This window comes from Oryctolagus cuniculus, chromosome 7 (genome assembly GCF_051225735.1).
Source record: "Oryctolagus cuniculus isolate XC-2025 breed Fujian yellow rabbit chromosome 7, ASM5122573v1, whole genome shotgun sequence".
NCBI lineage: Eukaryota > Metazoa > Chordata > Mammalia > Lagomorpha > Leporidae > Oryctolagus > Oryctolagus cuniculus.
The window spans coordinates 61,778,046-61,799,201 of record NC_142873.1 but is presented as its reverse complement, the minus strand read 5'-3'; the positions used below and the strand labels follow the sequence as shown (position 1 = coordinate 61,799,201).

At 50.3% G+C, this 21,156-nt stretch overlaps 1 protein-coding gene across 3 annotated transcripts in view; it reads left to right on the top strand.

The window, feature by feature from the left end:
- The window catches only part of ELAPOR1 (endosome-lysosome associated apoptosis and autophagy regulator 1), a 108,430-nt gene that overhangs the window by 59,528 nt on the left and 27,746 nt on the right, over window positions 1-21,156 (top strand). For 2 of the 3 annotated variants that reach the window (XM_051856195.3, XM_070077932.2), the window contains exons 5-10: window positions 10,701-10,821; window positions 13,511-13,703; window positions 18,491-18,638; window positions 19,109-19,189; window positions 19,750-19,855; window positions 19,984-20,133. In XM_051856195.3, coding sequence (XP_051712155.1) covers window positions 10,701-10,821; window positions 13,511-13,703; window positions 18,491-18,638; window positions 19,109-19,189; window positions 19,750-19,855; window positions 19,984-20,133 — 799 coding nt within the window. Of the gene's footprint in view, window positions 1-10,700; window positions 10,822-13,510; window positions 13,704-18,490; window positions 18,639-19,108; window positions 19,190-19,447; window positions 19,656-19,749; window positions 19,856-19,983; window positions 20,134-21,156 lie in introns of those variants that run through there. The other variant, XM_089300219.1, reaches the window with a different exon arrangement.

Here is a 21,156-nt window from a genome sequence, read left to right as displayed (position 1 = left end):
TCTGAGGAGCTGAGGGCCCTAGGAATCTAACTATGTCCATGCAAGCTTCTTTACAGCATTTATTAAAGCAAAATGGTGCCCTTTAACAATTTTTTTTTCCAAATTAGGAAACAAAAAAAAAATCAGAAGTCTCCAGATCATAACTGGAAGGTGGATGCATAATGATTTTCCATTGAAATGCTCACAAAATTACCTTTTTCAATGAAAGGAGTGACCTGGAGTGTTGTTGGGGTGCTGAAGGAGTCTCTGGGGAAGCTTTTCTGGGTGTTTTCTGCTATATTTGTCTCAAAGATTCTCCTAGTAAGCAGAATTTATGGTTCTTTGGACCCCCATAAAGCCAGTAAGAAAAATGGTTTGAGTGGGTTGGCACTGCGGCATAGTGGGTTAAATTAGCACCTGCGGTGCTGGCATCCTATATGGGTGCCAGTTCAAGTTCTGGTTGCTCTACTTCCTCTCCAGCTCCCTGCTATGGCCTGGGAAAGCATCAGAGGATGGTCCAAGTGCTTGGGCCCCTGAACACTCCTGGAGACTTGGAAGAAGCTCTTGGCTCCTGGCTTTGGATTGGCCCATTTGGGGTGTGAACAAGCAGATGGAAGCTCTCTCTCTGTCTCTCCTTCTGTCTCTGTAACTGCCTTTCAAATAAATAAATAAACCTTTAAAAAGAAAAGAAGGGGCCGGTGCTGTGGCTCACTTGGTTAATCCTCCGCCTGCAGCGCCGGCATCCCATATGGGTGCTGGGTTCTAGTCCCGGTTGCTCCTCTTCCAGTCCAGCTCTCTGCTGTGGCCTGGGAGGGCAGTGGAGGATGGCCCAAGTGCTTGGGCACCTGCACCCACATGGGAGACCAGGAGTGCTTGGGCCTCTGCACCCCCATGGGAGACCAGGAAGAAGCACCTGGCTCCTGGCTTTGGATCAGCATAGCGCCAGCCGTAGCAGCCATTTGGGGGGTGAACCAATGGAAGGAAGACCTTTCTCTCTGTCTCTCTCTCTCACTGTCTGTAACTCTACCTGTCAAATAAATTTAAAAGAAAAGAAAAGAAAAGAAAAATGCTCTGAGCATCTCCCAGATCTGTTGCCATGACCTTTTCTCTTGCCCGTCTTTCACTTCCACTTCTTCGTAGCCATTGCTTTGATCATGCTTTGTCTTCAGGATTGTACTGGTAAATCAGTGTTTCTTCTCCTGTCATAGTTCCTTGTGTAAATGCTTCAGGATCTTGATCCTGACTGTTTAAAATTTACCTTGAGGTCTCTGCTCTTGTCTGCAGCCGAACTAGATGTAACAGCTCTGGCACCCATCAAGCAGGAAGTTTGTTCCACTTCAATTTTTCAGTCGGAACTGTGTGAGCTGAACTAGTTGAGAGGTCTCTGGTGTTGGTCATTGTTCCTGCTGCTAATTGTTGGTCCCCTTCAATTAGAGCATGAACAAGATGATTTTTTTTCTCCCTCACAAATTGGTGTGTATGATCTGCCAGTTTGGGCTTCTTTGTCAATATTATCTTGTCCCTTCTTAAAATGAGTCATCATTTGAGAACTGTGGATTTCTTTGGGGGCTCATTGTCCCCAGAAAATTTTCATGCATCATGATTTCACCAGTCTTCCATCCAAGCTTCACGATGACCTGTTTCTTCCTGCTTCAACGTTAGCAGAATTTATGTTGCTCTGGTGGGGTTCTTCTCAAACTGCTGACTTGCTCTTCTCAGTGCCTCAAGCCAGATCCTATCAGACATGTTGCACACTAAGAAAAACCCAAAACAACAGCAACAACAAAAAAACCTGAAACCGATGCATAGTTTTAAAGTAATACGCATTTCCACGACTTTTAGAGGACACAAGATGTGTTTAAGGCCCGTTTCCTCCCCACCTCATGCCTGCCACCGCACTCCCTGACACAAAGCTCCGGGACAGCTGGGACTCTGGTGCAGACACTGCTTCAGCAGGACCCGGCTCAGTAAGGGCTTGTTGAATGTGGAACAAGTAAGTGAACGCCATTCACCTAGGATGCAGGAGACCTGACACACTCCAAGTTAATAATGTCTCCAAAGTTTAAGCATTTTAATTCTACTAGGGAAGGAGGTTTGAAAATCATTTTTAGCACTTAATATTTATTTGTGCAATGGCAATGCAATGCTTTTGGAACTTGTTAACAGCAAGCACATGAGCATCGGGGAATCACCACTGCCATGATGTTCACACTGCCTGCTGCCTTCTGCTTCACCGTCTTGGTGAGTCTTTGGATTATAATTGTACAACACACACACATGCACGCACACACATATATAATATATAATTTTGGAGATGTTCCTTAAATTTAGGCTACCAAATCAGTAGATTTCTCCTTTTTGAGGTATCTGAGTTAGAGCATGTGCCCCAAGATCTGTGGAATAACCCTTTGAAAAAAGAAAAAACATTTTACTTATTTATTCAAACGGCAGAAGGACAGAGAGAGAGAGGGAGAGACAGAGAGAGAAAGAGATCTTCTGTCCACCGATCCTCTTACTGTGTTATATCTTAATGTTAGCCGTCGCAAAGCACACCAGACACCGGAGTAAGGGGAAGGGTTTATTGGGGAACACCCTACAGACTGGAGTGAAGGGGCGGCGAAGGAAAAAAGAGAGAAAGAGAATATAAGAGAGAAACAGAGAGGAGAGGAGCTAGCAAGGAGAGAAGATAGAGCAGAGAAGAGGAGAGAGGAGAGCAGAGCCAAGAGCCCAGAGGAGGAGGCTAGAGAGAAGAACCAAGAGAGAGCAGGAGAGAAGGGCCAAGAGAACACGTGTTCAGGAACAGGCCCTTTTAAAACTTTGCCTGAGGGCGGGCAGGGAAGCAGGAGCAGCGAATCCCATTAGGATGGGGGTGGAGCCTGGCTCAGGTAGCTGGGCCATGGGGCCACCTGGCTACAACTGCACCAGTTTCCTAACATTACTGAATGCCTGCAACAACCAGGGATGGACTAGGCTGAAGCCAGGAGCCCAGAACTCCATCCTGGTCCTCTGTATGGGTGGCAGGACCCAAGGCCTTGGACCACCTTACTCTGCCTTCCCAGGTGTTTTGGCAGGGAGCTGGATGGGAAGCAAAGCACCCATGACTTGAACCACTGCTTCCATATGGGATACCTGTGTCATAAACTGCATTGTAATCTGTTAATTTTTTTTAAATTGTAGTAAATATCCATAATATGAAACTTAACATCTGTTTTTTAAAAAAGATTATTTATCTGAAAGTCAGAGTTTCAGAGAGGGGGAGAGACAGAGAGAGATCTTACATCCACTGGTCCACTCCCCAGATGGCTGCAACAGCTGGGTTTGGTCCAGGCGGAAACCAGGAGCTTCTTCCGGGTCTCCCACATGGATGCAGGGGCCCAAACACCTGGGCCATCTTCTGCTGCTTTTCCAGGCCATTATCAGGAACATGGACTCGGGGGGAGCAGCCAGGACTTGAACCGGTGCCTATATGGGATGCTGCCGTTGCAGGTGGAGGCTTAACTCCATTAGGCCACAGTGTTGGCCTCGAAATTTAACACCTTGTCATTAGGTATATGGTTCAGTGGCATTAAGTACATTCACACTATTGTGCTACTGTCACCACCACTCACGTACGGGACTCTTCGTCATGAAAAACTGAAAACTCTAGGAATGGGTGTTTGGTTTTGTCATGAAGACACCTGTTCAGACACTCACATTCCAGATTGGAGGGCCTGGGTTTGAGTCCCAGCTCCTCTCCTGATTCCAGCTGCCTGCTAATGCAGACCTTGGGAGGCAGCAGGTACTTGGGTCCCTGCCACCTATGTGGGAGGAGATCCAGATTGAATTCCTGGCTCCTGGTTCAGCCTGGCCCAGCCTCAGCTGCTGTAGATGTTTGGGAAGTAAACCATAGATGGGTGCTTGCTTTCCCTATCTACCTGACTCTTTCTCTCTGCCTCTCAAATAAATAAGTAGATAAATAAAGTTTTAAATACTGGAACCTTGTAGTCACTAAATAATTTTTTCCTATCTCCCTCTCCCCATCTGCCGGCCTACTTTCTGTCTCTGGCTACTCTGTCCAAGAGTTGTCCTCTGTGGTCAGCTCATTTCCCTTGGCATAATCTTTATTTTTGTAACTGCTGTGGATTTTGGTTGAGAGTGAGAGTTGGCACCAAGGGCAGCCTAAGGTGACTGGGAAGTAAGGAGGGGCGTTTATACCCAGCTGCCCTCATTTCCAGCCCACCCCTCCCTCACTTCTGACTCACTTCAGACCCCTACTCAGTGGCTAAATGTCCTCAGCTCTCTGGTCTCCTCTCCGGTGGGTGGGGAATGTGTCTGATTGGCCTAGCTCAGGTCACATGCCTCTCCTGGGGCAGGGGAGAGTGGGCCCCCTCGTTTGACAACCCCACCCAGACATATGTGCCATGGAGGACCTACTTCCAAATGGGTGCTGTCCTTGGTGGAGGGGGGATGTGCACTGGGCAGGCAAAACCCACAGATTCTACTGTAGTGAAGGTGCTCCAGTGAGTCTCCCATGCCTTCCAGCTTTCCACTCCATATGGCTTAGGGCTTGAGTCTTCTCCCCTTGGGTTTCGTTTGCAAAATTTGACCCCCTTGGCTCTCCTTGCAAAGTTTCCAGCCTCCTGAGAGCCGGCCACAGAGCTGCACACCTTTTGTGAGTGAGAGAAGTACACAGGCTGCTTTCAAACACCAGCGGCCTTGAGCACAGGCAGTAGGTTCCAATCCTGGCTGTGCAGCCTTGAGCAAGTGACTTCACTTCTCAACTGCCTCAATTTTCTCATCTGTAAAATGGCAAAATAACAGCTCCTACCTCATCGGGTTGTTTTGAAGATGAAAAAAGAAACCTATTGCACTAAGTGTTTAACCTACATCATCTTTATTATGCTCATGGTAGACCTGTTGCACACGTGGAAACACTTCCTCTCTGGGCATAGATAGCCCCGTAATAGGGCACCTCACCTACCATGCTGAGCTGGAGCTAGATTTCAATCTCAGCTCATTCCCTGAGCGTGGTGTCTTTGCGAATAGCCTGCACAATCACATACGGCAGCCATGGGCCATGCCAGTGTGGCAGGTACTGTATGTCTGTATGTACCCATTCAAAAATGGTTTTTTGTTTATTTATTTTCAAAGGTGGAGAGAAAGAGAGAGAGAGGTTATCCCATTCAGTTGTTCATTTCCCAAAGGCCCACAATAGCCAGGGCTACAAGCAAGAAGCCAGGAACTAAATTTGGGTCTCCCGTGTGAGTCGCAGGGATCCAAGTCACCTGTGGCCTCCCGGGATGCACATAAGCAAGAAGTCGGAATTAGGAGCATATCCAGGACTCAAACTCAGGCACTCCAATATGCGGTGTAGGCATCCCAAGAAGTGTTTAAACCCATTGTGCAATATGTCTACCCATCCTTATTTTTTAATGAGACAGCTATGGCTTAGGGGAGTTGAGACCCACAGGGAAAGGAGGGTGGAGTCACTTCCAACTTGTCTACTTGTGGCCCGCCAAAGAGGCTAACCCAGTACTTCTGGGCCAAAGAGGCTAATCCAGTGCTTCTGGGCCTTGCATCACTTGGTCATCAGCTCATCCAGCTTAACCCTTACCTGTCTTCATAGTAAATGGCAACCAAATACCTTCTTAGCATCTAACCCATAGACTGCTGCTGATCTCTGGTCTCTAATCTATTACTTTGATAATCACGTTTTTAAAAAAGAAATGTGATTTTGAAAGAAAGGGGGTAAAGGTATAAGGAAAAATAGGTGTCCATCCAGGTATCATCCTGATTTGGAAATTTTAATATTATTATTATCATTTCTTTTGAAAGTCTGTTTTCTTTTCTTTTCTTTTAAAGATTTATTTTATTTTATTTGAAAGGCAGAGTTTACAGAGAGAGAAAGAGAGACTGAGAGAGCTTCCATCTGCTGATTCACTCCCAAAATGGTGGTGATGGTTGGGGCTGGGCCATTCTGAAGCCAGGAACTCCATCTGGATCTCCCACATGGATGGCAGGAGCCCAAGCACTTGGACCATCTTCCACTGCCTTCCTGGGCACATTTGCAGGGAACTGGATTGGAAGCAGAGCAGCCAGGACTCAAACCTGCACTCCGATATGGGATCTTGTGTCTCAGGCAGCAGCTTAACCTGCTATACCACAATATCAGCTGTAATAGTGTCATTTCAGCAATTGGTCTTACACAGCAAAGACGGCACATATCTCGGGTCTGAGTGAATTGTTCTTCCAGAGCTGAAGCATTGGTGTTATCTACAGACAGCTCAGTATTGGGCACAGCAGAGTCCAACTCTGTGTCCAGGAGTGTCGCACGGCTGGGTGATGTTGGTGGGACAGGGATGGGATGGGTTAACTAAAGATCCCCACCCTTCATCCCTAAACCCTTCCCCGTCGCCCTGCTGAACAGGCGGCAAGCCACTTTCTGCTGTGTGTCCTGTAATTGTGTACGGCAGGGAGGAAGGAATTGTGTGCTGGGTACGTGAGTAGATACTGTGTGCGTCTGTGTCCCCCTTGTGAATCTGTGTGTTATGCTGACTGTGCACTTTCAAAGACAGATCGCTGGATGAGTGGAGGTCCTGTCGGGAATTGATTTGTCCATAGATCACCGACTATAATTGAGGAGTCCTGCCAGTTTTAGCCCTGGGCCAAGTCTCAGCTCTCTCCAAGCTTATCCTTGAAAGATGTGATCTCCAAGTGTAGTTCAGCTTTGAAACAGCTGCAGCAGAGCCAGCCACGCCGGATGGCGAGGGGCATGACATAAATTAGCACAAATTGGAAGGGGGATTTTCCAAGGCTCAGGACCACCATTTTCCCAGCAAACCTGCCACCCACGTGGGGCCCAGGGGAGCACCAAATGAAAGACAGTGAAGAGGAGCGGACTTGGCCTGTGAGCCTCCAAGACGCACATGTAGTCAGAGTGGCCTGAAGTCATCTGCTCTGACAGATTAGCTATTTTCTCACCGATTCTCAGGCCTCAGATGCGAGTGTGGCTGCTGGCAGACAACCAACACCAGCACATTTAATTCTTGGACTTGGCTGTTACATTTGGCCGGGTCTGTCTGCGTTGGATCAGATCCACGAGAGTGGGGGATTCCTGGTGGCCCGGGTTCTAGCTCAGTGACTTACAGGTGGCCTTGGACAAGCTATTTCACTCCCCTGAGAGTCAGCTCTCTTATCTGTACAGCGAAGGAAGCAACCCCCACTCTGCTTGCCTTCCAGGGAGCTGTGGAGGGGTTTGGGAGCTGTGAGAGCACCAGGCAAATGAGCGGCACGATGTCCGCAGGCAGAACGCTCCATTCCTTCTGCCTTCTTCATGCAGTTTGCCATGCAATTTACATAGTCTGGATTTTGGTCTACCCCTCATGCTTGCAGCAGCAGAGCCCTCCTTATTTTTGTTGTTTGTTTTTGGTTTGTTTCTTTAAAGAAAGGCAGAGTTACAGAGATGCAGAGGCAGAGGCAGAGAGAGAGGTCGTTCATCTGCTGGTTCACTCCCCAGATGGCCGCAATGTCCAGAGCTGTGCTGATCGGAAGCCAGGAGCCAGAAGCTTCCTCTGGGTCTCCCAAGTGGGTGCAGGGGCCCAAGGACTTGGGCCATCTTTTACTGCTTTCCCAGGCCATAGCAGAGAGCTGTATGGGAAATGGAGCAGCTGGGACTAGAACCAGTGCCCATATGGGATGCCGGCACTGTAGGCAGCGGCTTTACCTGCTATGCCACAGTGCCAGCCCCAGCAAAACCCTTTTGAAAGCATTATTTTGCCGGCACCGCGGCTCACTAGGCTAATCCTCTGCCTAGCGGCGCCGGCACACCGGGTTCTAGTCCCGGTTGGGGCGCCGGATTCTGTCCCGGTTGCCCCTCTTCCAGGCCAGCTCTCTGCTGTGGGCCGGGAGTGCAGTGGAGGATGGCCCAGGTGCTTGGGCCCTGCACCCCATGGGAGACCAGGAAAAGCACCTGACTCCTGGTTCCTGCCATCAGATCAGTGCGGTGCGCCGGCCGCGGCGGCCATTGGAGGGTGAACCAACGGCAAAGGAAGACCTTTCTCTCTGTCTCTCTCTCTCACTGTCCACTCTGCCTGTCAAAAAAAAAAAAAAAAAAGGCATTATTTTCAGGACTGGCATCAGTGTGCTTCCTGGGTAGTTGCCTTGTTTATCCTTGGAGTCCTCCGGGATGAGGAAAAGACTAAAATTATGAGGCACAAAGGATCCAGAAAGAGAGAGTAACCAGGAGTAGGAGAATCCCCATCCTGATGTTTCTTATTTTGTGCATAACACTGACACCTAAATCCAGAGCCGAAGATTCTGGTCAAAAGTTGGTCTCCCCGTTCTCCCGACTTCCTCCCCCTGCTCTGCACCTGCTCCCTGCAGGTGAAAGCGGACTTTATGTGCTGCTGTCCTGAGCCCCACAGGGCACATCTCGTCCCTCTACGAGCCAGGCACGCAACCTGGGTTTGGTAAATATTTATACTAGAAGAAAATAGAAAATTGTTCTCTCCTGTTCCCACGTCTCTTCAACCACAAGAGCAGAACTGACATGTTTACAGTATTTCAACAAGTCTGAGACGCCACTCTTTAGATGCCACAGAGACATAAAAGGCTCTACCAGTTAAAATATCAACCCAAGGGTTCCTGGGCCATTTCTAAGACACACCTTGGTTTTGTGGATGTTAAACACACAGCTTAGAACAGATGAGATGCAGTGTGTTTATTTCTTCTGAAAGCTAACACTTTCTCCTTTGGATCCTGATATATTAATTAGCCAACTTCAAAGCAGTCTCATTTTCAGTCTCCGTTTCTTGCAGTTATACATGTCATTCCTTCATACTTTCAAGTGGGTTGGTGGGGGTTAGCATCCTATTTTTCTCACAGGTACGGTAATACAAAGTTCCCTTGGGCTTAAATAGGGTTTCAGGGAAGTGCAGATTGTAAAAAACCTGTCATTCAAACTCGACATTAATTCCACAGTCTGTTGTTTGTTACAAGATTTAAAGGAACAAGAAATGTTCAAGGACATTTGGCAAATCAGTTGTGCTTTCTTTCTTCCGACAAGTGCTTTTTTTTGTTGTTTTATTTAATGCTTGATTTGGCTGTTCTGTTGTTGCTATTCGGTCTATTCTTAGTTCAACTGAAGCAAGTGAACTGTGAGATTCCCACTGCACAGAGAAATGAGGCATGAACCAGCGCGCGTGATAAGAGCTCATCTCCTGCCTGGGATAAATATGACATTTTCACAGAACCCAAGTGGGAATTCAGAATCCTTCTGGGAAGAAGGGAGTGTGAGGAACATGGGGAAATAGAAATACAACCTCTTTGCAACCTTATATAAATTCTTTGTGGATCAGCCCTTCCATTTAGAATGTTCTTCCATTGGAATGCCCTTGCTCATACTTCTAGTAATAAAAAATTCACCTGTTTCCAACCTTCTCTTATTTATGTCCTATCAGGACATTGTTTATACATAGTAGCAAAGAGTTACCAAAAACGTGCCTTTAAAAATGATTCATACTGGGGCCAACATTGTGGCATAGAGGGTAGAGTCACCACCTCAGATGCCAGCATCCCATATGGGCACTGGTTCAACTCCACTTACAATACAACTAGCCACAAATGTGCCTGGGCATGGGGTAGCAATGCTTGGCCCCTGCACCCTCCTGGGAGACCCAAAAGAAGCTCCTGGCTTCTTGCTTCAGATAGGCCCTGCTCTGCCTCTTGCAGCCATTTGGAGAGTGAACAAGTGGATGGAAGACTCTCTCTCTCTCTGTCTCTAACTCTTTCAAATAAATAAAATAAATATTTTTAAAAGATTTATTTATTTATTCGAAAGTCAGAGTTACACAGAAAGAGGAGAGGCAGAGAGAAAGAGAGAGAGGTCTTCCATCCGATGGTTCACTCCCTAATTGGCTGCATTGGCTGGAGCTGTGCTTTTCTGAAGCCAGGAGCCAGGACCTTCTTCTGGGTCTCCCACGCAGGTGCAGGGGTCCAAGGACTTGGCTCATCTTCTACTGCCTTCCCAGGCCATAATAGAGAGCTGGATCGGAAGTGGAGCAGCTGGGTCTCGAACCAGCACCCATATGGGATCCTGGCGCTTCAGGCCTGGGTGTTAAACCGCTGTACCGCAGTGCCGGCCCCATAAGTCTTTTTTAAAAAATGTGACTTTGCTTACTAATATTTAAAATTTATTTATATTTATTTATTTAATGCATTGGAAAAACAGAGATATAGACAGATCTTCCATATGCTGGTTCACTCCCCAAATGCCCACAACAGCCAGGGCTGGGCCAGGCCCAAGCCAGGAACTCAATTCAGGTCTCCCACGTGGGAAACAGGGGTGTAAGCATTTGAGCCAGCATCTGTTGCTTCCCAGGGCACACGTTAGCTGGAAGCTGGAATCAGAAGCAGAGTTGGGACTTGAACCAGGCACTCCAAGATGGGATGTGGGCATCACAAGGAGCATCTTAACTGCTGCACCAAATACCAGTGCTCCAAAATGTACCGGTAGGGCTTAGACCCTGGTGGAAAGGAATGGTCTAAATTATCATTGTTCCTGTACATGTTTTGTAATCACTTTAGCACCGTGATGCCTACCGCCTGCCAGGAGTCCCAGAGTCTGATGGTGGTGATGCGAGTCAGCAGCCAGTGTGTTGGGAAGCACGTGTATGTGTGTGTTGTGGGGAAGCTGTTCGTCTGACCACTGCTGATGCACCTTCCCTGTGTTTTCTCCCCTGCAGTCCGAGTACCACTATGAGTACACCGCGTGTGACAGCACGGGTTCCAGGTGGAGGGTCGCCGTGCCGCACACCCCGGGCCTGTGCACCAGCCTCCCCGACCCCGTCAAGGGCACCGAGTGCTGTAAGCAGCCACCCTGGTCCAGGGCCCTCCCGGCCACTCAGCTTTGTCCTCCAGCCACCTGAGCTAGGCCCTGCCCAGCAGTGCAACTGCTGTAGGAAATCCGATCTTTCCCCCAGTTAGTCACCCTCCTCAACCCTTCTGAAATTTGGTGCAGAAATGCTATTTCATGGAGGCAGACTGGTATCTGAATTTGCTTATGTTAAAAAAAAAAAAAATTCAGGCCGGCACCCCGGCTCAATAGGCTAATCCTCCACCTAGCGGCGCCAGCACACCGGGTTCTAGTCCTGGTCGAGGCGCCGGATTCTGTCCCAGTTGGCCCCCTTCCAAGCCAGCTCTCTGCTATGGCCCAGGGGGTGCAGTGGAGGCTGGCCCAAGTACTTGGGCCCTGCACCCCATTGGAGACCAGGAGAAGCACCTGGCTCCTGCCTTCGGATCAGCGCGGTGCGCCGGCCACGGCGGCCATTGGAGGGTGAACCAAGGGCAAAGGAAGACCTTTCTCTCTGTCTCTCTCTCTCACTGTCCACTCTGCCTGTCACAGAAAAAAAAAAAATTCAGACCTCATCAGTGCATATATGCAATTCCAGCTGTGTGCATTCAGATTTTTTTTTTCTGTCTGCATACATTTTCTTTCTTTTTGCCTGTGTGTTTCTCTCCAATCTATACTCACCAGCCACGGTCAGTCATCAGGGAACGTTACAGTGCGCTATCGTTCTAGAAAAGGAAGCCAGCGAAGATGAATTTCTGCAGAGACAGCCTTTAAAGTGCAGGGGCGTCACTCTTGGGCACAGCATCTTCTGGTGGTGGATCTGACCGTGCGACCAGAGAGGCTGTGGTTCGCCTCCGCTCCCGTCCCTGCCTCGGTGACTCTGTGGATGCAACTTATCTACAGCCACCAAGCAGCTCTCCCCTGCCCCACCCCCCGCACGATTCTTAAAACGCAGAAAGAAAAACAATAAAAATCAGGAGCCAGAATTAAGGAATTATTGGAAGGGTTGGGAGGAGATGGATGGTGTTGAACTGTAGCATCAGCATAGCCCAGGGCCCGAGTCAGCAGGTGAGTAAGTTGGTGAGTGGACAGTGCTGACACCTGAGCAGATCTGAGGTGCGCCTGGTGGGGGCAGGTGAGCCCCTCCCAGTGCGCTCCTGCTCCGTGTGTCAGCCCTGTGTTGTGCACGTGCTGTGTGAACCATAGAGATGGATAAGGCACAGTCCTTGCCTTCAGGAGCGCAAAGCGTGGAGGAAGGGGCAGACACTCATTCTCCCACTCGCTGTGTGAGCAAACCCCTGTGGAACTCACCCAGTGTCTGTGCCAGGCGCCGAGTCAGCGCTCCCTGGAGCGGTTCAGACATACGCGATGGGAGAGGGGGTGGGAGTCAGGAGCAGCCGAGAGGATCGCGAGAGCCCCGGTTCCGAGGTGGGGAAGCGTAGGGTCCAGGGTGGAAGCAGCACAGTCAGCCAGCCACAGCTGGGCTTGAGGTGGAGAAAGATCTGTAGTGGGAGGTCTCGCCAGAAAGTTAGGTTGGGGGAGATTGTGGAAGAGGGCGCATGTCAAGCTAAGACCTTAACTCTTATAACCAAAAGCGAGTGCCTCGTTAATTTGTAAATAAGGAGAATGGTAGCAAGTATCAGTGCTGAGGGGGACAGCTCTGGCCCCTGAACAAGCGAAAATAAGCAATAGGCAGCTAGTTCGGAGGGCACTGCAGAGGTTGGGTTAGCAGGGCAGGAGAATGCCGGCCAGCACGGTGGCAGTACAGTCAGAAAGGAGGCGGCAGAGGCCAGAGAGCCTCAGGGGAGCTGCAGAGCTGAAGGGCAGTGCGCCATTCAGGGGGCCAGCCCGAGAGCCCCCGGCACCCCCTCCCTGGGGAGCTCTCAGAACGGCTGAGGCCGAGACCCCCAGGCAGCCCAGAGCCCCTCAGTGAGGCAGCACAGCTGTGACCATGAACCTTTTTATTTTTAAGCAGCTTTATTGAGATACAATTTGTCTTAAACTTAAGAGCAGAATCCAGTGATTGATAGAATATTCCTAGCAATTTTCATCGCTTTCTAATTGAAGAACATTTTAACCACACCTAAAAGAAATCTCCCATCATTAACAACCTCTCCCCACCCCAGCTCTACCCCTACCACCAACTCCCAGCGGCCCCAAATCTACTTTTTTTTTTTAAGATTTATTTTTATTATTTATTTGAAAGTCAGAGCTACACAGAGTGGAGAGGGAGAGAGAGGTCTTCCATCCGATGGTTCACTTCCCAATTGGCCACAATGGCTGGAGCTGCGCTGATCCAAAGCCACGAGCCAGGAGCTTCTTCCAGGTCTCCCACGTGGGTGCAGGGATCCAAGGACTTGGGCCATCTTCTACTGCTTTCCCAGGCCATAGCAGAGAGCTGGATCGGAAGCGAAGCAGCTGGGACTCGAACCGGTGCCCATATGGGATGCCAGCACTACAGGCGGTGGCTTTACCTGTTGCGCCACAGCGCTGGCCCTCCCAGTCTACTTTTTGTCTCCATGGCTTTGCCTCTTCTGTGCATCCGGTGTGAACAGAACCCCATGATCCATGCTATGGCCCTAATGGCAGTGGTTCCTAGACCCCCTCCCCACACTCCTCCCTGTAGGAGGCTCACAGCCTGTCTACTTCTCCTGGGATGGCACTGACCTCACCAGCCCTCCTTTGTCCCCGCCTGCGTTCCAGCCTTCTCCTGCAATGCCGGCGAGTTCCTGGATATGAAGGACCAGTCTTGTAAGCCATGTGCCGAGGGCCGCTACTCCCTGGGCACAGGCATCCGCTTCGACGAGTGGGATGAGCTGCCCCACGGCTTTGCCAGCCTCTCCGCCAACATGGAGATCGATGACAGCATCAACGAGTCCACTGAGAACTGCACTTTGTGAGTTCCTGCACGCGCCTCGGCTCACTGGGCTGACCCTGCTAGCGTCTCTGGGGCTGGACGGGAAACGTGGAGGGGAGCAGAAGGCAGGCTGCCGGGCCGGGGGTGGGACAATGGCAGGTCCCCACAGGACTGCTGGGTGTGCCTCCCGCCACGGCCCCCTCTTACTGACCCGCGTGTACCAGTGACTGGCAGGCGTCCGGGAGAGGTTGCGAACATGGGGAGACGGAGTGCAGTGAGTATGCAGACCAGGGGTTAAATGGCCCAATCTGCTTACAATAAAACCCGATTGGGTTTCCACCATGGGATCGCAGGTCTGCCAATAAGCTTCCTCGACTTGACTGAGATACAACATGCAAAGCACTGGGGGCTCTTCCTGGCTTTGCTGTCCACTTCTAAAATGGCTTCAGCTCAACCTCAGTTCATGGGTGTTGTGGAGATCAAGCAGGACTAGAGCTGGGGCCAGTGCCGACTGAGATCTTGGAAGCCACACCCTTATTCACACACACACACACACACACAATCCTTACAAGAACCTGCTGATGAAGTTATTACTGAGACAGAGAAGGGAAATTGGAGGCTCAGCATCCTTGCTTGTCTAGTTTGCACCTGATGGGATTGGAACTCAAACCCAGGCCCAAGCTTCCTACTGCCCCATACTGCCATCTTCTGATAGCACAGGGCACTGTTGGGCCCTAGGTGGCAGGAGTGACGATGACAACACGCAGAAGGCAATGGTCATGCCTTTTGCTAAGTATCGACAATGAGTATGAGGGGAAAGTCACTGAAAGTCTCCCTATACTCGAGCAGTCAAATGGCTAAAAAGGCGGAAGAATGGGGTTACACTTGGATTTCTAAAACTGAGAGCACGGTCTTCCATTCATGTACTTAAGTCTCCTAAAAGTACCATTGTTTGCGCTGAGCAGCAAACCCTCAGTGGTCCCATGTTAATCTTGTTTTAGAGCTCAGTTTTGCTGGAAGTGGAGATACAGGCAGAGAAGGTTAAAGCTGGAGGGAGAGGGAGTGTGTGGGTCCTTGGAGGCCTAATGGAAGGTACCACGTGCTCCTGGACAAGGCGCAGGTGTGGCTCACCCAGCCAGTCCCCCTATGCAGAGGAACGGCCTCTCCTTTCTCCAAGGACCGCACGGAGTGTCCAGGGAACCATTATTCCTCAGCCAGCCAGGATGTGCCCGGTTAGGAACAGCTTGTGTTTCCACAGCACATGTTGCTACAGCCTCTGGACATCCCTGGAGGGACAGGATGTCTCAGCTCTGTACCAAAGGAGAAGAAGTGGCCACCTGAAGAGGTTCTGTGGTTTCTCCCACTGTCCCCCAGAAAGGCAGTCATGGAGCTGGTCCCCGGGAGCTCAAGTGTCTGTCTCTCCCATTCAGCTGCAGGTTTTCCTGGACCCAGCCCCACTGATCCAAACCCACTCCTGCTTCTGTAGCCTCCCAGCCGGCTCTCCTGCTTCCACTCCTGACCTCCTCCTGGCGCTGGTCTACTCAGCAGCCAGCCTGAACTTAAGAGCACAAATCCAACCATAGTACTGGATTCTGTGGCTCCCTACTGCTGTGGGGATAAAGTCTCCTACCTTCCCTTCATCCATCTCCCAGCCTCTCTAAGCACCTTCCCTCTGCTTGCTGGGCTCCAGCCGCACGGGCCGCCTCGCCCTCTACTCCTTGAGGCCTTCAAATATGCTCCTCCCTGTCCCTCCCCCTAGCTCACTCCTTTTTTTTTTTTTAAGAAAAAGATTATGTATTTATTTTTATTTGAAAGGCAGAGCAACAGACTGGGGGGGGGGGGGAGGCAAGGAGAGAGAGATTTTTTTACCTGCTGATTCACTTTCCAAATGACCACAGCAGCCAGGTCTGGGCCAGGCTGAAGCTAGGATCGAGGAACTCTATCCAGGTCTTTCACATGAGTGGTAAGGGCCCAAGCACTCGGGCCATCATCTACTGGCTCCCCAGTTACATTAGCAGGAAGTTGGATGGGAGGTGAAGCAGCTGGGACTCAAACCAGCACTCCGATGAGGGATGCCTGTGCAGCAATGCTGGCCCCTAGCTGACTGTTATATTTTTTGAAAGATTTAATTAATTAATTAATTAATTTGTTTGAAAGGCTGAGCTAGAGAGAGACCAAGAAACAGAGAGACAGACAAAGAGACAGCTTCCATCTGCTGGTTCACTTCTCAAATGGCTGCAACAGCCGGAGCTGAGCCCATTAAAAGCCAGGAACCAGGAGCTTCTTTCGGGTCTCCCACATGGTACAGGGGCCAAGCACTTGGGCCATCCTCTGCTGCTTTCCCAGGCCACAGCAGAGAGGTAGATTGGAAGTGGAGAATATGATACTGGAACCGGCACTGCAGGAGGTGGCTTTACCCATTACGCCACAGTGCTGGCCCCGCTGACTCCATCTTAACCCGCAGGTCTCTGCCTAAAAGTCAGTTCCTCCAAGAAACCACCCCTGACCCCATAGACCTGTAGTGTTTGTCACTCTGTCCTCAGCCTCTAACGTGTTATATGACACAAATAAATAACTGGGAACAAAACAGACCAACTGAACAGAGTGTCGGCACAGGATCCCGGCCCTTCAGGAGACCCCCCCAAAGCTCCTGAGAAAATGTCCCGGGACTACGGAGCTGGAAACAGCCCAAGGTCAGAGACTGCAATATGCAAAGGGGAAGAGGAGTGAAGAGGCAGTGGTTGAAGGGTGTAGCTTCTTGTTAGTGGAGAAGAAAGAGCAGAAGTCCAAATGCTGGGTCAGTGAAACAAGCATGCAAGATGGACGTAAGCATTAGAAAGACGTAAACACATCAGGAATTAAAATATCACATGCAGATCCCAGCACCTCGGTGCCTCTTTCCTCACCCCAAGAATGCCGGCGCTCTTCTTGCAGGGTGTCGTAGGCGTTAAATGAGATGATGCAGGTAGAGAATTTAGACTGATACAAGCACAAGAAATCAGTTCAGATGTTGTTAATATTGCACGTGAAATGTCTTCACCAGGGACAGCACAGACAAAAATCAGAATTGTGATGCATTTTGCATTGTTACCTGCTCATGACATCCTTTTATTTATTCATCAAACTTCAGGAGTTATTTATAGCTGGTCCGGGGAGCACATTGGCACTGGTGTGCCTCCTCCAACAAGGAGAAGTCAATGCCATTGGGTTAGCCAGGGTGTTTTGGATGAGCTCAGTTCATATGTTTCCGTTTTGAGACTAACATTGGCTACCGAAGAGCTGGACATACCATGTGTTGTTCTGGACACTTGTGGACTGATGTTGAGGTTCCCTTCACTAGTATTAGTAGGCAGTTGGAGAGCTAGGCTGGCCTTGGGCAGAGCATCCATCTCCTATACCCATAATCCCTGAGACTCTCCCCTATGCCAGGCCCTGGCCCTGGTGCTGGGGGGAATAAATCAGTGAGCAAGACAAATTTGGCTTTTGTTCTCACAGAATCTACAGGCCAGCCAGTCAGTCGAAGGAGAATTAAAACAAAGTATAGGGGCTGGCACTGTGGCATAGTGGGTAAAGCCTGCAGCACCAGCATCCCATATGAGCACGGGTTCAAGTCCCAGCTGCTCCACTTCCAATCCAGCTCTCTGCTATGGCCTGGGAAAGCAGTAGAAGATGGCCCAAGTCCTTGGGCCCCCGCACCCACATAGGAAACCTGGAAGAAGCTCCTGGCTTTGGATCGGCGCAGCTCCAGCCGTTATGGCCATTTGGGGAGTGAACCAGTGGATGGAAGACCTCTCTCTCTCTCTCTCTCTGCCTCTGCCTCTCTGTAACTCTTCCTTTCAAGTAAATAAATAAATCTTGAAAAAAAAACAAAAACAAAATATAACCAGAACAGGAAATCCATATTGCAAATAAGCTATGAAAAAGATGCTTTGCCTCACTAGAAGTCCAGGAAATGAGAGCGCACGCCCATTTAGACACTTACTTCCTGCCACATCCTACTGGAAGCAGTTGGAGAGGATGTGGAGCAACAGGGACTCTCCAGTGCCGCTGCTGGGTGCAAAATGATGCAGCCCCTTCGGGGACCCACGTGGCTGTGGCTGGGGAGGCTGGAGGCCCACACACCCTCCCACCTGGCAGCTCTCCTCCCAGCCACTCCATTCGAACATGTGTAGAAGGACACAGGAACAAGAATGTCCCTAACAGAATGTGCACCATAGCAAATAATAATAATAATAATAATATAATAAAAACTGGCAGCAATCTCAATTCCTAACCACAGGTGACAAGACAGAGCCATACTATGAAGAATAATTGTGTCTAGTGGCTTCCTTTCACAGCTTTGGAGTTGAGCAGACCTGGGTTTGAATCTGAGCCCTGCCACTTACTGGCTTCATGCTATTGGGCAAGGTCGTCTTCAAGCCTCAGTTTCCTTATCCATTTAATAGGAAAAATAGTACATCTGCTTATGATGAAATCATGAATATAAAACATGTAGTTCCATGCTGAACTATAGTAAGCAACCAATAAATGTTACACACACACACACACACACACACATCCCTCCCTTTCACCTGCCATGGTTCTGCATGGTATGGAGGTGCACCTGTGCGTTTTCCTCTTCCTGGCTGGATCCCACGCTCCTTGATCTGCCTCTGAGCTCCTTTGGTCCCTCCTACAGAGCCTTTCCAGGCTCACATTTCATTTTGTGAACCATGGGAACCACAAACAAGTCTGCGATTGCCCCCCTCCCCGCCAAGACCCACACTTGGCCCAAAGCCTGAGGGGCTGTGCTCATGCTGGTGAACTTGGTTCCTGTTCTCTCACAGGTCAAAGTGGGTTCCCAGGGGCGACTATATCGCCTCCAACACGGACGAGTGCACAGCCACGCTGATGTACGCTGTCAACCTGAAGCAGTCCGGCACCGTCAATTTCGAATACTACTACCCAGACTCCAGCATCATCTTTGAGTTTTTCGTAAGCCCCTGGCCAAGAGGGAGGGTGGGAGGTTGGGACGCTGTGAGGCTCGGGTTCATTCGCAGGAGACAATCACAACTGTAGTCCTGCATGGGAAATCGCAGTTGGTTTCCCTCTGGGCCAAATGAGCCGAGGCCTCCGAAGGCGAGGAGGAAAAGGCAAAAAGCAAAGGAGGCGGACAAGGAGGGCGTGAGAGATTTAGAGTCCTGTAGCCCCACTCAGCAGTAACTACAGTGTAGAAGCGGCCTCTGGATTGCAAGTTCTTTCAGATGCTTTGGGTGTGCCGTTAGCTCACGCCTTGCTTCTAGACCCATGGGTCCTGAACTCAGTCCCTAATGGAAATTGATAGCCCTTGTCCCATAGGAAGGTCCTGCTGGGGGCTAGGGGTGGGGGGTACTGGTGCAGCAGGGGGTAAGGCACTTCTTTCCTTGGGAAGATGGGGCTCTGATCCCAAACTCCTGCTGCCTCAGGTTCAGAACGACCAGTGCCAGCCCAACGCCGATGACTCCAGGTGGATGAAAACCACCGAGAAAGGATGGGAATTCCACAGCGTGAGTACCACCGCAGCCTGGTCCTGCAGATCCCAGAGGAGGGACCGAGGCCCTTCCATGAAGAGCGTCCACTCCCAGTCTGCACTCCCACCTGTCCCGAGCAGAATAATGAGGATGCTATTGGATCTCCTCTCCTCTCGAGGGGATGGCGCCTGCCTGTGGGCAGGCTCGTGCTCCCGTGGCTTGACCCCGGGACCCACAGCTTTCCAGCTTTAAGGCAGAATTTTTCGGTGGGTGACACCTGTGCTCCATAGAACCAGGGAGGAATGAGGGAATGCCAGGCACCCTACTGTCAGCACCTGCAGGCTCCTTGGTCGGCTTGGCCATTAGAGATGCGAGTGGCATATATGCGAGAGGGCAGGCGAGGCTTGGAAAGAGACAGGGGCTGGGTCAAGACGGGAGGAAGGGCAAAGCTGACGCAGAGGAGCGGGAGGGTAGGAATCAGCACTGCCCCTTCTCTAAGGCTGTAAGAGAGGAGGGAGCCCCAGCAGAGGCGAAACCCACTGGTTAGCGGCACCCGTCTCTGAGATGAACTGGCGTCTCCTGTTGGTGGTTTTCAGGTGGAGCTAAATCGAGGCAATAACGTCCTCTATTGGAGAACCACGGCCTTCTCAGTGTGGTCGAAGGTTTCCAAGCCTGTGCTGGTGAGAAACATCGCCATCACAGGTACGGGAGGGCGGGGCGGGGCCTGCACTCGGGGGCTGACTCGCCGGCCTCTGGCCTCGGGTGGGGAGGGGCAGAGTCAGTTCCCAGGGGCTCACTGCTGGCTTGTCTGTGTGCTTCTTCCTCCCTAGGGGTGGCCTACACATCCGAGTGCTTCCCCTGCAAACCCGGCACCTACGCCGACAAGCAGGGCTCCTCCTTCTGCAAACTTTGCCCGGCCAACTCGTACTCCAATAAAGGGGAAACCTCCTGCCACCCGTGTGACCCTGACAAATACGCAGGTGATGTTCCTGGGGGTGGCGAGAGTGTGGCTAGGGTGGGAGTGGGGGTCCCCAGTTAACACCCGGGGAGAAACCAGCAAGAGGAGTGTTCCTCTGGCCAAGCTGCAGATGGGCATTCTTAAAGCCTTCCTCCCTGGGCCCTGGGAGATCCTTGCCCATCCGGAGCTCCATCAGTCGCTCTGGAAATAGAAAAGAACCCAATACATGTCCATTGAGCCTCTCCCGTCGGCCAGGCTGTAGTCTAGGTGCCTGGGATGCATCAGTGAACAAAGTAGATGACGGCCCCCGTCTTCATGGAGTGTGCATCCCAGTGGGAGGAAGGCAGACACAAAACGACAGCCGTGAGAATAAGCGATGCCTGCGTAATAAGTCACGTAGTGTATTAGACGTTGACAAGGCCATGGTGCAGTGGCGAAAGGGAAAGCAGCTCAGAGTTCGGGGCACCAGGAAATTAGGGAAAGGGGCTGCAACCCTTTTTTTTCCATAGAAAAGCAGTGACGTCTTTTTAAAAATGAAACCTTATCTATTGTAAGGTTATAATTAAAAGCAACAGCTACAGTAGATAAGAGGGGTGTACATTTATACATTCTAACTTATAAAAATTATTATCCAAATTCATTTATAAGAATTATGAGGCTACATATTGAAGAGCACAAATTTTTTTTATTTTAAAATTTATTTGAAAGGCAGAGAAAGAGGGAGAGAGAGAGAGGGGTCTTCCATCCGCTGGTTCACTCCCTAAATGGCCACAACAGCCAGGACTGGGCCAGGCTGAAGCCAGGAGCCCAAGCACTTGGGCCATCTTTTGCTGCTTTCCCAGGCGCATTAGCAGGAAACTGGATCAGAAGTGAAGCAGCCAGGATTGGAACTGATGCCCATATGGGATATTGGCATTGCAAGAGGTGGCTTAACATGTTATGCCACAACACTGGCCCCACAAACCTTTTTTAAAGAGATTTATTTATTTATTTTGAAAGAGTTACAGAGAGAGAAAGAGAGGAGTCGGGATATTCTACCTGCTGG